This window comes from Thunnus thynnus, chromosome 10 (assembly GCF_963924715.1).
Source record: "Thunnus thynnus chromosome 10, fThuThy2.1, whole genome shotgun sequence".
NCBI classification, from domain to species: Eukaryota; Metazoa; Chordata; class Actinopteri; order Scombriformes; family Scombridae; genus Thunnus; species Thunnus thynnus.
This window is the reverse complement of record NC_089526.1, coordinates 5,662,975-5,679,571: the sequence shown is the minus strand read 5'-3', so window position 1 is coordinate 5,679,571 and position 16,597 is coordinate 5,662,975. Positions and strand designations below refer to the sequence as shown.

General features: G+C 38.3%; 1 protein-coding gene across 1 annotated transcript; it reads right to left on the bottom strand.

Annotated features, from left to right (window-relative positions):
- Positions 1-2,645: 2,645 nt before the first annotated feature.
- On the bottom strand, positions 2,646-8,170 carry LOC137190880 (uncharacterized). The gene is made up of 6 exons (XM_067600594.1): positions 8,101-8,170; positions 7,760-7,827; positions 6,402-6,696; positions 5,514-5,668; positions 3,739-4,021; positions 2,646-3,553 (listed from the first exon to the last, which is right to left on the bottom strand). The coding sequence occupies exons 1-6, from the start codon at positions 8,106-8,108 to the stop codon at positions 3,403-3,405; spliced, it is 960 nt and encodes a 319-aa protein (XP_067456695.1). The 5' UTR covers positions 8,109-8,170; the 3' UTR covers positions 2,646-3,402.
- Positions 8,171-16,597: the final 8,427 nt, after the last annotated feature.

The window sequence follows — 16,597 nt, the reverse complement described above, 5'->3', positions numbered from 1 at the left end:
GTTCCATTGATCCTGTTTGAAGTTCTGTATGTCAATATTAAACATTGAATACTGCATCAAATTGTAGTGCGTTCATAAAGGCATGCAGCCATAAAAACAGGGCACAGGACAACATATGACACAATATAGCAGACCATGGAGAAAGTGTGAGGTGCGTTCAGTAAATTAAAGCTTGGCCAAAGCCCTTGACTCATGTTGACTGCAAACAGCAGGATAAGCAGGAGACACAGGTGGCAAGGTGGGTTTGGGAACCAGGTGACTGGGAAAGGTGTAAATGGAGAGTTCCATGGAAATGCAGAGGCCTGGAGAGTGTGTGAGTGTGTGACTGAAGGCAGGGACAGAGGCAGGATGGACAAAATAAAAACCACTGACGCAGCTGTTGTGACAATAGCAGCCCATGGAGAAGGTTTCTTCCTCTTATTAGGTATTCGGTCCCATTTATAGAATTAGACCACCTTGCTATATGCTGACTGTTATATTCTATGAAAGAGGAAAAATGGTGTCTAGCTTGTGGACAATTACGTGTATTTTGGGTTTCAGTTGAAATCAATAAAGCACTTTGCTAAATTGCCATCACATCTACCACAAAAATACAGCTGCAATCTGTAAACACGCAAAGACGAAACAAATTATGTTGCTCTTGCATCTGAATTGAGCCAGAAACAGCATTTCGTTGTAGTGTTTCACCCCTTCGTTCATGATTGTTTCCCAAACCAAGCTGAAATAGAGAATGCAGACTCAAATGTTTTTTGACTGTCCATCGATGTCCTCTGGCAGCTTTCTGGCTTGTGTGCAGCTCTCTGTAAGATTGCAATGAGCCACATAAGTAACTCCAGCGCACCATTTGTTTTATGATCCTTGCATACCAGTATGATATTATGGGACTCGATGAGGCACAACCTTTCATAAATGGCAATAAGTCTTTGTAAAAAGATATCATGCTGTTCAATGTTAACTTTGTCTCTGCCAACCAGCTGCTCTACTAGGAAACATATTCGCCACCTGCTTTCCGTAAAAAGACCATCAGTGGCCTTGGACAGAACCACTTGCAATGCATTCTCCTTGTTGTAGGATTTCCTCCTCTAGAGCGATAGGGGAATCTACAGCCTTTTTCTCAGTTTGGAAGTTTGGCTGAAAGCAGGGACAGAAGCAGGATGGAAAAAAATAAATACTACAGAGACAGCTGTTGTGATAACAGCAGTCTATGGAGAAAGTGTGAGGTGTATTAGATCCATTCAAAGTTTATCTAAAGCCCTCGACTCATGCAGACTGCAAACAGCAGTAACATATGTGCTGTTCTTGAAGGTTCAATCCAGCATTGTTTGCTGGTTTAGAGGAGTCCTTTTAAAGGAGAAGGCTGGTCAAATTCTGTACTTTTCTTATTGGCCCCAGTGTGTCAGAGAATAAAGTACTGCTTAAAGAGCAAGTTGGACTTTCAGCTGTAATTCAGCATAATCTTGGAATAAAAATAAATTACCTGAGGCTTGGAAACATGCAAAAATGCTGCCTACAACTGCATCAACATTTGAATAACATGACTTTGGTTTAGGCTACACAAAATAATGTAATTCTGCACACCTGACATTTGACATGAATTTGAGTAGTAGTTGCAACTTGACTGGACTTTTCATAGGGCACCAATTTCAAAAATAATTGCACATTTCTACTACATAGGGGACTTAGATTTAAGAAATTATCAAATGTACAGCAGTGAAATTCCTCTTTAAAGTCCCCCTCCAAAATCAAAAATGTGTTTTTCTTGTTCCATTAGTTGGATGTTTGCGCTTCACTGTTTGTTTTCACATTCATCTGCTGAAACGGGAAAGTTTCTCTGTGCTCAACGAAAACTTTAACATGTGTAACAACAAATATGATTTGTGTTTCAACTAGTTTGGAGCTATTTGCTCTTGTGTCCTGCAGTTCAACTTTTGAAATGAAAGTATTTGAACATTCATAGATTATGGATTTTTCAAAAATGGAGAAAGAGATGTCTAATTTCTAATTAGGTAATTGAACTTCTTTGTGGAAAAGCCACATCAGACACATTATCATTCAAACCAGTCTTTTAATACATCTTAAAAGATGTATGGGGGATCTTTAAACTTTTATACACTACATTTATCACCAACAGTCCTTAAGCATAAATTAACACTTGTTTGATCCACTGTATGCTATCAGCTTTAACATGAGACTACTTGCAGATAAAAGGTATGTTGACTGTTGACTGAGAGCTTAACTACAAACCAAAACCATGTTTCAAATTCTGTTCCACCTTTGAATAGTGATTTCCTCCTGTTAAAATATGTTTCCTGTAGCACCCCCCTCTGCGGTTGGGGTAAGGTTGGGGTTGGATTTTGGTTAGGCGTAGCAGAGATAACTGGTTGGTTTAGGGAAAGTTTGGGGTCAAGTTAAAGTCCCCCTCCATTCAAAAACGTGTTTTGTCTATTGTTACTTCACTTGGATGTTTGAGCTTATGTGAAAAGTGTCACTCATAGTGACAAACGCATAATTATCGCTAACAGAGCCTTTTAGCCTGTTTTGCTTCTTGTTTTGGTTTTACACATTTGTATGGTTTAGTCTCACTACTCAAAAGGCTCTGATAAACCCACAGCACACTTCAGAGAGAAAAGACAGGACCACACTGATTGATATGCAGCCTTTAATAATGCAAGCAGACTAATATCTCAACAGTACAGTGTCTACATCAGAATCGAAGAGGACAAAGGCATAAGGCAAACACACATATGTAGTCACCGTAGGATAGGTGTACAGTTGTTATTGGGTAGAAGTTGAACAGTTCAAATATATTGGATAATAGATTAAAAGGTGGGAATTGTCAGAGACAATGTCCAGGTTCCAAACCCATACATTAAAAACAGAAAAACAAGAAATGACATCAATAGCAAAAGGTTCATGTTTTGCAGCAGACATAATATCATGAATTGGAGGAAGTATGACAAATTCAGCTCTTCATCTAGTATCTAGTAGCTATAGAACAAATGTGTTTTTTCAGGAGTCATGGACACCAAACTAGAGCTAAAAAGGAGATTGAATATTGGATTCACATTCATCCTGCAGGCAGATACATGACTCCAAATGAATGCTAATGTTGGTTTTGTGTTGACAGGATGTGTAAATGGGCAACTGTTTGCTAACATAATAGCCACAACAATTTTATTCAGCTAGATGATGTTGTCAGCTTGCTTTGGAATTATTCTGCCTCCTAGTGGTCAAACATTTATTAATGCAGCTTTAATGTGATCTAACTATATGTTGTCTCTAATAATGTTAATGTCATAAGTGAAGCTTAAGCTATGATTGCAACCAGAATCTATAAAAGAGCATCAGCTAAATACCAGCTATGTAAATTGTCATTGTTGTACATTTTGAACCTCGTCAGATCTAATCCAGTCTAGAGCCATACACCTCCACCTCACACAGGTGCAGGTAATCGCTTCTTCCAGGAATGACTATGCTAACATAGCGGCCGTCCATCCCGTTACAGTCGAATGTGTGGGTAAAACCTGCAGGGATGTGTGTGATCACAGCACACCTAGGAGAAAAAGAAATTAGTTTGATAACTTATTGAATGATCACTTTAATAAATGGATAGACCTATTCATTTTGGTTTTAAAGGTTAATATAAACATAAGTTACTGTTAAAAACTTAATGACAAATATCCATTCATAACCAACTTTTAGTCATAGTAGTATTTTAATTAATGGACTGTAAACTACCTGGTATTGCTCTTGCCATTGTTCACAGTAGAATCTCCAACATGGATCTCAGCTCCATCAAGTCGATGTGGGTATATATTTTCGTTGGTTATCTTAACAGAAAACACTTTATGTGTTTTCTGCAGGTCCACTCGCCACCAGGGACTGGCTATGTATGATGTACAAGAGCAGGAGCCATCTGCATAAGTGCTGTCACGATTCCCATCTATAGCATTATATGCATCGCCAAGATATGAATACAATGATGACTGTGAGGCTTTTCCTTGAAGTGCCAGGTTCTCTCCTGTACAAAAGGACACATTTGCAAACATCAGCACTGATACATAGTTTTCCTTGCTATCTCTAGAACAAAGTGGTCCCAATTTGTGGATGTCTTGAACCTGAAAGTCACAATTATTTGCACATTGTTGTACTTTCCAGTGGTGAGAAACTGCACTGAAATATGGAGCATTTATGTATAGTTGTGCAGATGCTTGTCGCAAAAATTGAAGGATGCACCAGCAGTTGGCAGTAGAAAATGTGCCAGATTTTATGTTGTGCATCAGAATACAAAGTATTTTTCTTATTATTATTCAACACATTTTCAAATCTTTTTCAGCAACTATCCAGTATCCCAGTAACTCTTCAGAAATTGTTTCTTCACAGGATATATCAGTTCTTGTCTCCTATGAATAATTTTAAAGATGTTAACTCTAAATAAACCAGTTAACCAGATACTTCTGAGTCTCACTATGGTCCCATTTACACCTGGTATTAACGTGTTCTGAATCTGGATGCATTATCTGAATAAAGACATTCAATTCATGGGTTTTTGCATTTACACTTGGTATTAAAATGTGTTCTTGTTTTCTTAGTTGTGCCAGCATTATGATCACATTTCAATATGCAAATTAGCTAGGCACATCTGGCGGACTTGTCAACAATCATCTGCATCCCAGGCAAAGGAAACTACTGTCATGAATGGACGCCATGTATTAATTGCATGTTTGAGTTAAGACACATTTATACCCCGTTTACACCTGGCATTAACATGCGATCTGTATCTGGATATGTTATCTGAATAAAGAATAATGCATGTTAATGCAGGTGTAAAAGCACTCACAATGCACTGTGATTGGAATGCGATCGGATTGGCCAGATAATATTTGGAGGTGGTCGGGCTCACATTGTTCTTGGATCTCAACCAGGTGTAAATGCAATCCATATCTGTACAGTGTGACCACATTCATGAAAAAAAAATCATCTCATTAAGTTTAAAGGCCACCTAACTCTTACTGCCAGCCAAAGCGGGCTTGTAAAAGCTACAAGAAGATGTAACTAGAAGTCCTCCCTTACAAAAAAGCAAATGATATCTCTTTTGCAGTTTGTTTGACCTGGGACGCGATATGTTTGCTGACGAGTCCATCAGCTCCACCTAGAAAATGTACATATTAATTTACATATCAAAAGGCAGGAACAGCTAAAAAAAGGAGAACACATTTTAAAACTAGGTGTAAATGCAAAGACCCATTGATTGGACGTCATTATCCACATAATGTATCCAGATTCAGAACACATGCTAATACCAGGTGTAAATGGGGCCTCACTTCAAAAAGATACCACTTTACAAAGCAGAGATTTATTTTCAGCAGGAAGGAAATACATTTTGCTCATTTTCTTCATTCAAATGAATGCTGTTCAAATTCTGCTGTGACTGCGGCTCTATAGGAAATGAGGCGCCAGCATCACCTAGCAAATTAAATTTGTGTGGCTTTAGCCACATATTCAATTCTCACCAGTTGGGGCACGGTACCCGTAGACTTCCACTTCACAGAGTGTGAGTATCTTTCCTGAACCAGGTAAAAACACAGTCACATAACGTCCCTCCACGTGTTTTTCAAGAGTTATTATATGAGACCTGCCTGCTGCGATACTAGATATCACAGCGACCCTAAAAGAGAGAGAGGAAACAGTGCATGAATTCATTTTATAGCTGAGGTAGTTTAACAGTTATTTAATGTATTAGAAAAAAATCATTCATTCACTTTTATTATTAATGTTTTTTGTTATAAGTTAAATATAGTTAACTTGTCTTAGGATTTCTGCTGCCTGCATTACTAAGCATCATGTTGTCCAGCTTAACAACAAACAGCTGATGGCAGAAAAGGGTTTCACAGGTACGGTGGGAGATTTAGTATTCTGACTGATTTTCTCGCCTTGAAATAAGGACTACTAACAAGAAAACAGTGTGATGTCCTTTGAAGTGAAAATATAGAATTTTATTTGCATTACAATTAAAGTAAGAAATTACTTCTTTTATTTTTAAAATGCTGTCTAGGTGTGTTTATTATTTCAGAGGATGAAGGACATATACATACATTAGACTGCAGTCCTTCTATACTGTGTTAAAAGGCCAATATACTCAATTATTTGGTATATTGTGGTCTCACAATATTTAGTTATATCCTGGAGGTATAAGGTTTCTAAAGTGAACTAATATAAATAACATTAAGTTAATCAGAGTTACCATATCAAAGTTAATTGGGATGAAGAACTCAGGGCCCCATCTACATATATAAAGGGTAGGAGGGCTACATAAGGATCTGGGTGGTTTAAAACATCTGTTTAATGATTTCCAGGGAGAAGTCCTGCATCTAATGAGTAATTACTGTATGTTCACTTACACTGTGTCTGTGGCACCATTGTAATGTAAATTCTTTCCGATACGAATCTCTGCCCCATTGATCCTGTCTTCACAGCAGTCTCCTCTGTTGGTGATGATGACAGAGGTGATCATGTAGGACTCCAGCAGGTCCAACCTCCACCAGGGGTTGTTCTGTTTTGCAGTGATGCTGCATGAACCGGCTGAGAATCTAGATTCACGGTTTCCATCAATGGCGTTGTAAGCAGCACCCAAAATACCCTCATTTCCATCAGCACGGTGTGACTGAGTTGCTTTGCCACGCAAGGCCACGTTTTCTGTGAAAGAAATACACACTTGTTTTTTCCAAAGCTTAATGTTGATTATCCCTGTGGAGGGATTTATATCACACCTGAAAACCTATGTGTGCCCATCCTGTGATCTGCATTAGTGTGATTTGGATGCTTTGTCTTCAGCCACGTCAGCAGCGTGGTCATAGGGACATTTGGTCCACCACTTTGGGCCAGACTGATGCTGTAATTCTGCTGTTTACCTTGCAATCGTTGCAATGAAAAATGAAATTGTGTGGGCAGTGGTGACAAATTGTGAACACAACAATGACTTATCATCATCTTTAAGTTGATATGGAGAACTTGTTTGTGAAGAGCTGTTTTACGGAGCTACATTATCATTTATTTGGAGTCTTGTTTCTGTCCACCTGGTGTAAGGCCAATATTCATTCTTTTTGCTATGTTATATCTAGCTCTTTAGCTGCTAAATGCCCTACTATGTTCACCAGTCTTTTTGCCGTTTGGTGCTGAGCAGGTAGTGTACAGTGGGTTTTTCGAGTTTTTTCTGTGAAAACAGCTTCCTGCTGTGGCCGAAAATGACACTAATAGTTACTTTCTTTCCATAGAATATGCGTTGAAAAAAGTCACTCAGTTTTTAAGAAATATTTCTGAAAATTTAAGACAACTCTGCAGATGTGCAGGCCATCATTTCTGCAAATTAGACATTAAATGCATAAAATATAGTAGAGTCTACTCCTATGACCAACAAGGGTCACCTTTCACTGCATTACACAAATAACTAAATAAAACATATTCTGTTTGATTTGTATTAAACATAAAACTAATCATCTCTAAGTGACATAAACATAACCACTTCTCCATAAAAAAAAAACAAAGAAAAGAAACTTGTGCACAGTGTTATTAACAAAATTTTGAAACAATTCCACTTAACACATCCAAGCCACATGAATCTTTATTACTACTCCACTACTATCTTTTTATTGTTTACATATAACTAATTATCCATTTTAGGGCACCAGGATTATTTGGCAATTATATTTGTTAATGTCTTATAACACAGATATCACAGACATAGCCAGATCATACTTACTGTAGGTGGAAGCCGAACATGTCCCCAGGAAGAGCAGCAACAGCAGAACTGAACCGTGCTCCATTGTTCTGGTTGAGACGGATTACAGAGTCAATAATAGAATTACACTGAAGAAATTTATTTTGTCATCATTATTAATGTATGAAGTTTATCCCTGACCAACAATCTAATGCTTTGTTCCAGGATTTGGATATCCAAAGTAAATAAAAATGAAATTACTTCTCTAAAATGAATGACTGATGGATATTAAGTAATTATATTAACCGACAGTACACATACACATGAAATAACCCTCGAAACTGTGTATTTGAGAGCATGGCTATTCAGCTACAACCACATACCTTGACATGAGGAAGATGAAAAGCCGCTGTCTGCGCTGTGCTGATGAATATGATTTGATGTGAACCACACAGGGATATTTATGTGCACGTCTTATGGTGACATGTGCTGTTTATTGCTGATATACAACAGTCTTTTATCTAGATAAGAATAATTTCGGCTATCAAGTGGAGCAGGGATGGGCAACTGTAGATGGTGTTGTAAAATAGAGGATGACAGCTGTAGTTCCATTGATTTTGTTTGAAGTTTTGTATGTCAATATTAAAGATACAGGAGAAAGTGTGAGGTGTGTTAACTTTGTGTTCTATGAGAGACAGTGGCTGCACCAGAGATGGGCTCTTGAATACATCTCAAACTTGGACCTAAAAAGTAGGGCAAATAATGTTCAGAAAAGACTCTAAAGAAAAGGTAACAGCATTAATCAGCAAAAACAGAAGAGGAACTATCATCTTTGGATATATTTTTTAAATCAACAACAAACAACTAGCTAGCTGTCAACTGCTAACTGCTACCTGCCACTGTTACCAACATTCAAAAGGAGAAACTGCACTGCAGAAGCTAAACTAAGAGTTATTTTGTAAAGACAAGAAAACAAATTAAGGGGTCCTTGTCAGTGGTATTCTCTCCCTCTCTATGAACTGGTGTGATGGCGGCGCAACCATCGTTTGCGGCAGCCTCTCCTAGTTCCGATTTTGCAGTGTCTTTGTCCATGTCTATGTCTATGTCTGTGTCATCATGTGGAGTGCAAGGGACATATGTCAATGATCGTCAGTTTCTTTTGGACATTCATAACAAAGACTTTTGCTACGAGAAATACTGTCTGGGAGCTTAATCAGCTGAGCGTGCTTGGTCTGCTAAGCCCAGTGGACCCAAAGGAGACCACAGTCTTGCCTGTAGCTGCACCAGAGAGGAAACATTGAAAGCGAAGTGACAGGATGTGGAAGCAGGGCAAGCACGGAGGGATGCAAGCTAGGCTAATTGTTAACTCATACAAACCGGTAGTTCCAACAATCATGTTGCCTAATGTTCTCTAATGTTCTCTGGACAGCAAAATGGATTATATAACTCCTCCATCATTGCTGGTCACTCATTCACATGCAAGAGCTGTCTACATCCAACTGAGATATGTACTTTTCTCTCTAAATGCACTTTGATGCACTGTGCTGCTAACTGCTTGTTCTTTTTTTGTTTTTTTTGTTTTTTTTTACTTGGGATTTATATGTTTTTATCATTTTTTAAAGGGAATTTTTAGATATACAGTATATCTTTATCCTTTCTGTTGTTGCACTGTTGTGAGCTGGGAGGAGCAGCATTTGGTTTTTTTGTGTATGCAAATACAGCAGAAAATGACAAACTAAATCTTGAATCTTGAATCTTGAATGACTTTAAGCTTGACCAAAGCCCTTGACTCCTGTAGACTGTATACAGCAGGATAAGCATGAGACTCAGGTGGGCAGGTGGGTTTGGGAACCAGGTGACTGGGAAAGGTGTAAATGGAGAGTTGCATGAAAATGCAGAGGCCTGGAGAGTGCGGCTGAAGGCAGGAACAGAGGCAGGATGGGAAAAATAAAACCCACTGACGCAGCTGTTGTGACAATAGCAGCCCATGGAGAAGTTTCCTTCTCATAATTAGGTATTTTGGTCCCATTTATAGAATTAGACCACCTTACTCTGTGCTGACTGTTATATTCTATGAAAGAGGAAAAATAGCATCTAGCTGATGGACAAATTCAATTATGTGTATTTTGGGTTTCAGTTGAAATCAATTAAATCAATTTGCTAAATTACCAGCACATCCACCACAAAAATACAGCTGCAAACTGTAAACACACAAAGAAGACACAAATGACATCACTCTTGCGTCTAAATTGAGCCAGAAACATCATTTTGTTGTAGTTTTTCACCGTTTCATCCATGATTGTTTCCCAAACCAAGCTGAAATAGAGAATGCAGATCAAAGGTTTTTTGACCGTCCATCGATGTCCTCTGGCAGCTTTCTGGCTTGTGTGCAGCTCTCTGTAAGTTTGCAATGAGCCACATAAGTAACTCCAGCGCACCATCTGTTTTATGATCCTTGCATACCAGGATGATATAACTGGACTCAATGAGGTAAAACCTTTTGTAAATGAAAATAAGCCTTTGTAAAGAGATATAATGCTGTTCAATGTTAACTTTGTCTCTGCCAACCAGCTGCTCTAGTAGGAAACATATTCGCCACCTGCTTTCCATAAACACACCATCAGTGGCCTTGGACAGAACCACTTGCAATGCATTCTGGTTGTTGTAGGATTTCCCCCTCTAGAGCGATAGGGGAATCTACAGCCTTTTTCTCAGTTTTATTTAGTCATTGCATTAATATTTTAATGCATTATGTAAAGCACCTTGAATAAACTTGCCTAGCCTCGCTATACAGGATCCAGGTGGTCGGTGGCTGAGTGCAAGGGCACACAGCAACATTGGAAATCTGGCAGAGAACAATAATAAATGGGCAGGTATATTTACACAATGGAGTGATAATGGAGTGATCGGGAAAATGAAGAGCATCTGTGCTGGCAGATAATCAGGTGATGACTGTTGCAAGTACAGGGTGATTGAAGAGGTGATTGGGAAAGATGGGAATGTCAGGTGGTCAGGTGATGAATGGCAGGGAATAGAGCAGCCTAGTTGCCCGAATAAAACGTTGGCATTGTACGTTTCTGCAAAATACGTTGAATCTCTATGTTTCAACACGTGTAATATGTAGTATATCAACATTTCTAGAATATGTATCATATCAACATTTCTAAAGTGACCTAGTTCACATGAGATCTATATGAGTTGACTTTCTTATTAGGAGGAGGAGGGGGGGTCGGTGGATGGCAGGAAAGTTAGTTAGATGGAAGAAAGTTGGAGATCAGCAGAGAGCATGGTTAGAAACTTGACACCAATGCCTGCTTCCTGTTTCAACCAATAAGACTGGGTGTTTTCAGTGAGATGTTGGGACATTTGCAGCTGTTTTTTTTTTTTCTCTTTTTAACCCAAATCATGATCTTTAACAAGTCCCTAACAAGTGGTTTTTGTGCCTAAACCTAACCAGACCTTAACCACAGCGTTGTCACATCATAAAACATAATTATTTAACTGATAATGGCCAACATTGAAACATAGACATTAATAAATTAAACACTTGTAAATTAACACTTGTTTAATCCACTGTCTGGAGTTCAAATATATTGGACAAAAGATTAAAAGGTGGGAATTGCCAGAGCCAATATCCAGGTGCCAAACCCATACATTAAAAACAGAAAAACAAGAATTATGTGAAATCAAGCATAAAAGTTTCATGTTTTGCAGCAGACATAATATCATGAATTGGAGGAAGTATGACAAATTCAGCTCTTCATGTAGTATCTAGTAGCTATAGAACAAATATTTTTCTCAGGAGTCATGGACACCAAACTAGAGCTAAAAGGAGATTGAATGTTGGATTCACATTCATCCTGCAGGATACATGACTTCAAATGAATGCTAATGTTGTTTTTTTGTTGACAGGATGTGTAAATGGGCTGTTTGCTAATGCAGCTAATGGGTGTTATATAAAACAAAGTAGCCAAGTGATTCATTTTTTTGTTTTTTATTGGTGAGATTGATGAACGGATGATACACCGACCCATAACACATCCAAGCTGCATTAATCATTATTATCACTCTGCTATCTTTTTATTCTTTATACAACTAATCATCCATTTTAGGGCACAAGAATGTTTTTGTTAATGTTTTATAACACAGATATCACAGACATAGCCAGATTATACTTACGATAGGTGTAAACTGAACACATCCCCAGGAAGAGCAGCAACAGCAGAACTGAACCATGTTTATTAAGGATATTAAGTAATTATATGTAACCAACAATACACACAAAAATGAAGTAAACCTCTAAATTGTGTATTTGAGAGCATGGCTATTCAGCTACAATCACATACCTTGACATGCAAAATGAATTCAGAGGAAGATGAAAAGCCGCTCTCTGCGCTGTGCTGATGAATATGATTCGATGTGACCCACACAGGGCTATTTATGTGCACGTCTTATTGGGGCATGTGCTGTTTACTGCTGATTAACAATAGGCTCATATTTAGATAAGACTAATTTCAGCTATCAAGTGGAGCAGGGATGGGCAACTGTAGATGGTGTTGTAAAATAGAAGATGACGGCTGTAGAGTTGCATGGAAATGCAGAGGCCTGGAGAGTGTGTGAGGCAGGGACAGTATACAGTATATCTTTATCCTTTTTGTTGTTGCACTGTTGTGGGCTGGGAGGAGCAGCATTTGGTTTTTTTGTGTATGCAAATACAGCAGAAAATGACAAACTAAATCTTGACCAAAGCCCTTGACTCGTGTAGACTGCAAACAGCAGGATAAGCATGAGACTCAGGTGGGCAGGTGGGTTTGGGAACCAGGTGACTGGGAAAGGTGTAAATGGAGAGTTGCATGGAAATGCAGAGGCCTGGAGAGTGTGTGAGAGTGTGACTGAAGGCAGGGACAGAGGCAGGATGGGAAAAATAAAAACCACTGACGCAGTTGTTGTGACAATAGCAGCCCATGGAGAAGTTTCCTTCTCATAATTAGGTATTTGGTTCCATTTAGAGAATTAGACCACCTTGCTCTATGCTGACTGTAATATTTTATCATTAAAGAGGAAAAATGGTGTTTAGCTGGTGGACAAATTCAATTATGTGTATTTTGGGTTTCAGTTGAAATCAGTTAAAGCACAGTGCTACAGTGCCAGCACATCCACCACAAAAATACATCTGCAAACTGTAAACACACAAAGAAGAAACAAATGATGTCTCTCTTGCATCTGAATTGAGCCAGAAACAGCATTTCGTTGTTATTTTTCACCCCTTCGTCCATAATTGTTTTCCAAACCAAACTGAAATAGAGAATGCAGATCAAAGGTTTTTTGACTGTCCACTGATGTCCTCTGGCAGCTTTCTGGCTTGTGAGCAGCTCTCTGTATGTTTAAAATGAGCCACATAAGTAACTCCAGCTCACCCTTTGTTTTATGATCCTTGCATACCAGTATGATATAACTGGACTCAATGAGGCAAAGCCTTTTGTAAATGAAAATATGCCTTTGTAAAGAAATATAATGCAGCTCAATACTAACTTTGTCTTTGATAATTGGCTGTTCTGCTAGGAAATGTATTCACCACCTACATTCTATAAACACACCATCAGTGGCCTTGGATGGGACCGCGTGCCATGTATCCTGGTTGTTGTAGGATTTCCCCCTTTAGAGTGATAAGGGAATCTACAGCCTTTTTCTCAGTTTTATCTAGTCATAGGACACCAATTTTGAAAATAATTGCACATTTCTACTACATACTGTAGATGACCTAGTTTTATAAATCATCATATTTACAGCAGTGAAATTCCTCTTTAAGTACTCCTCATTAACCATCTTGCTCTTACATCTTTACATATCCTGTATTTATGCTGTTTTCCTTTTTTTAATATTTTAATGCATTATGTAAAGCACCTTGAATTCCTCTTATATATAAAATGTGATATGAAAATAAACTTGCCTAGTCTCACCATACAGGATCCAGGATCTAGGATCAGGTTTGGTACCTGAATGCAAAGGAACACAGCAACATTGGCAATCTGGCAGAGGACAATAATAAGAGGGCAGGTATATTTACACAATGGAGTAATAATGAAATGATCAGGAAAAAAAAGAGCATGTGTGCTGGCAGATGACAATCAGGTGATGACTGTTGCAGGTACAGGGTGATTGGAGAGGTGACTGGGAATGATGGGAAAGTCCGGGGGCCTCTGGTGGTCAGATGATGAATGGCAGGGAATGGAGACTTCCATGGAAATGCAGGGGACTGGGGAAGTGAGAGTGTGGCTGAAGGCAGGATGGGAAAAATAAATACTACTGAGACAGCTATTGTGATAATAGCAGTCTATGGAGAAAGTGTGAGGTGTATTAGATCCATTCAGAGTTTATCTAAAGCCCTCGACTTATGCAGACTGCAAACAGCGGTAACATATGTGCTATTCTGGAAGGTTCAATCCAGCATTGTTTGTTGGTTTAGAAGAGTCCTTTAAAAGGAGAAGGCTAGTGAAATTCTGTACTTTTCTTATTGGCCCCATTGTGTCAGAGAATAAAGTATATAAATAAAGTAATAAAGTAATAAATCGCCTGAGGCTTGGAAACATGCAGAAATGCTGCCTACAACTGCAGCAACATTTGTATCACATGGATTTGGTTTAGGCTTTTGGTTAGGTTTCGGAATCTACAGCCTTTTTCTCAGTTTTATCTAGTCATAGGGCACCAATTTCGAAAATAATTGCACATTTCTACTACATAGGTTACCTAATTTTAAGCATTCATCATATTTACAGTAGTGAAATTCCTCTTTAAAGTCCCCCTCCACTCAAAAATGTGTTTTTCTTGTTTCATCAGTTGGATTTTTGCTCTTCGCTGTGTGTCATCACACTATGTGTTTCCACATTCATCTGATGAAGAGGGAAAGTTTCTCTGCACTCACTGAAAAGTTAAAGACGTGTACCAACAAGCATGTTTTGTGACATAACAACTAGCAAGCAAAACAAAGTTTATTTATATAGCACCTTTCACAGACACCAATCACAAAGTTCTTTGCAGCCAAAGAAATAAAATCAAATACAATCAAATCAAATTAAATAAAACAAAGACACCAGATAATATACAGGGATAACAGGCATAAGAGACAAATTAAAACATAGAGTAGCCCATGCTACACAAATGCTACCCAAACCAGTTTGGAGCTATTTGCAGGAGACATCTTGTGTCCAGAAGTTCAACCTTTGAAATGAGAATATTTGCATATTCATAGATTATGGGTTTTTCAAAAAGGGAGGAGGAGAAGAGCCACATCAGACAGAAATTATCATTCAAACCAGTCATTTTATATGTTTTAAAACATGTATGGGGGATCTTTAACCTTTTATACAGCGCAATTTATCACCAACAGTCCTTAAGCGTAAATTAACACTTGTTTAATCTACTGTCTGTTATCAGCTTTAACATGAGACTACTTGCAAAGAAAAAATATACTATTGACTGAGAGCTTAACAACTACCCAATCGCCAGAATAAAATGTTTACATTGTACGTTTCTGCAAACCATGGATGCATCGAATGTCTACGTTTCAATGTTGACTTTTCCCATTAAATGGCCATTACCAGTTGAATAATGATGTTTTATGATGTGATAACGCTGTGGTTAAGGTCTGGTTATGTTTAGGCACAAAAACCACTTGGTTAGAGTTAGGCAAAGATCATGGTTTGGGTTAAAATACCCGATTTTTGTTGCAAGAAAAATGGCTGCAAATGTCCCAACGTCTCGCTACAAACACCCCTTTTTGTCAATTGAAATGGGAAGCGGACTGTGGTCTCGAGGTGGTTTCCAACAGTGCTCTCTGCTGCTTTGATGCTTTTCCAACTTTCTTCCATCTAACTCTCTAACCAACCACCCAACCTTTCCTCCTCTTAATAAGATAGTCAGCACATGTAGATGTCATCTGAACTACGTCTCTTTCTCTATGCTACGTATTGTAGAAACGATGAAATGATACGTATTGAAACATAGAGGTTCAACGTATCCGTGGTTTGCAGAAACGTACAATGTCAAAATTTTATTCTGCCAACTGGACTGAGTTTGGAGTCAATTGTGCTCCAGTATGTAACTTACACAGGTGTGACGTGGCAACTTGAAGCCACCAGTGCACATACACTGAGAATGGACTTTACAGTGAAGAGGGAGACATCTTGTGTCCAAAAGTTAAACTTTTGAAATGAACAATATTTGCATATTTAAAGATTATGGAATGTTTAATGAGGGAGAAGGAGGAGATGCCATTTTAATGATTTTAATGTGGTAGTTATACTTTTTTTGGTGGAAATTTAATATGAAACATACATTATTGTTCCAAGCAGAGTATTGTTATGTTTTTATACATGTCTGATGGGGATCTTTAAACATCTCAGAGGACGTCTAGTTGGGGTTAGAGATAAGTTTGGATTCAGGTTGAGGCAAGAGGAAACTAATATTAACAGGGAAACAGTCTTTAACACAAATACAAACAATTTTGATTTATATAGCGCCGAATCACAACAAAAGTCATCTCAAGGCACTTTTCACATAGAGCAGGTCAAGACTGTACTCTTTAATTTACAGAGACCCAACAATTCCCCCAGTAGCAAGCACTTGGCAACAGCTGTAATGAAAAACTCCCCTTTAACGGGTAGAAACCTCAAGCAGAACCCGGCTCTTGGTGGGCGACCATCCATCCCATTACACTGGAATCGAATCTACTTGACACATCCAAGCCACATTAATCTTTGTCATCACTCCACCATTTTTTTTATTATTTACACTCATTAATTATCCATTTTAGGGCGCAAGAATTTTTTGGGTTTTTTTGCAATTATACTTGTTAATGTTTTATAACACAGATATCACAGA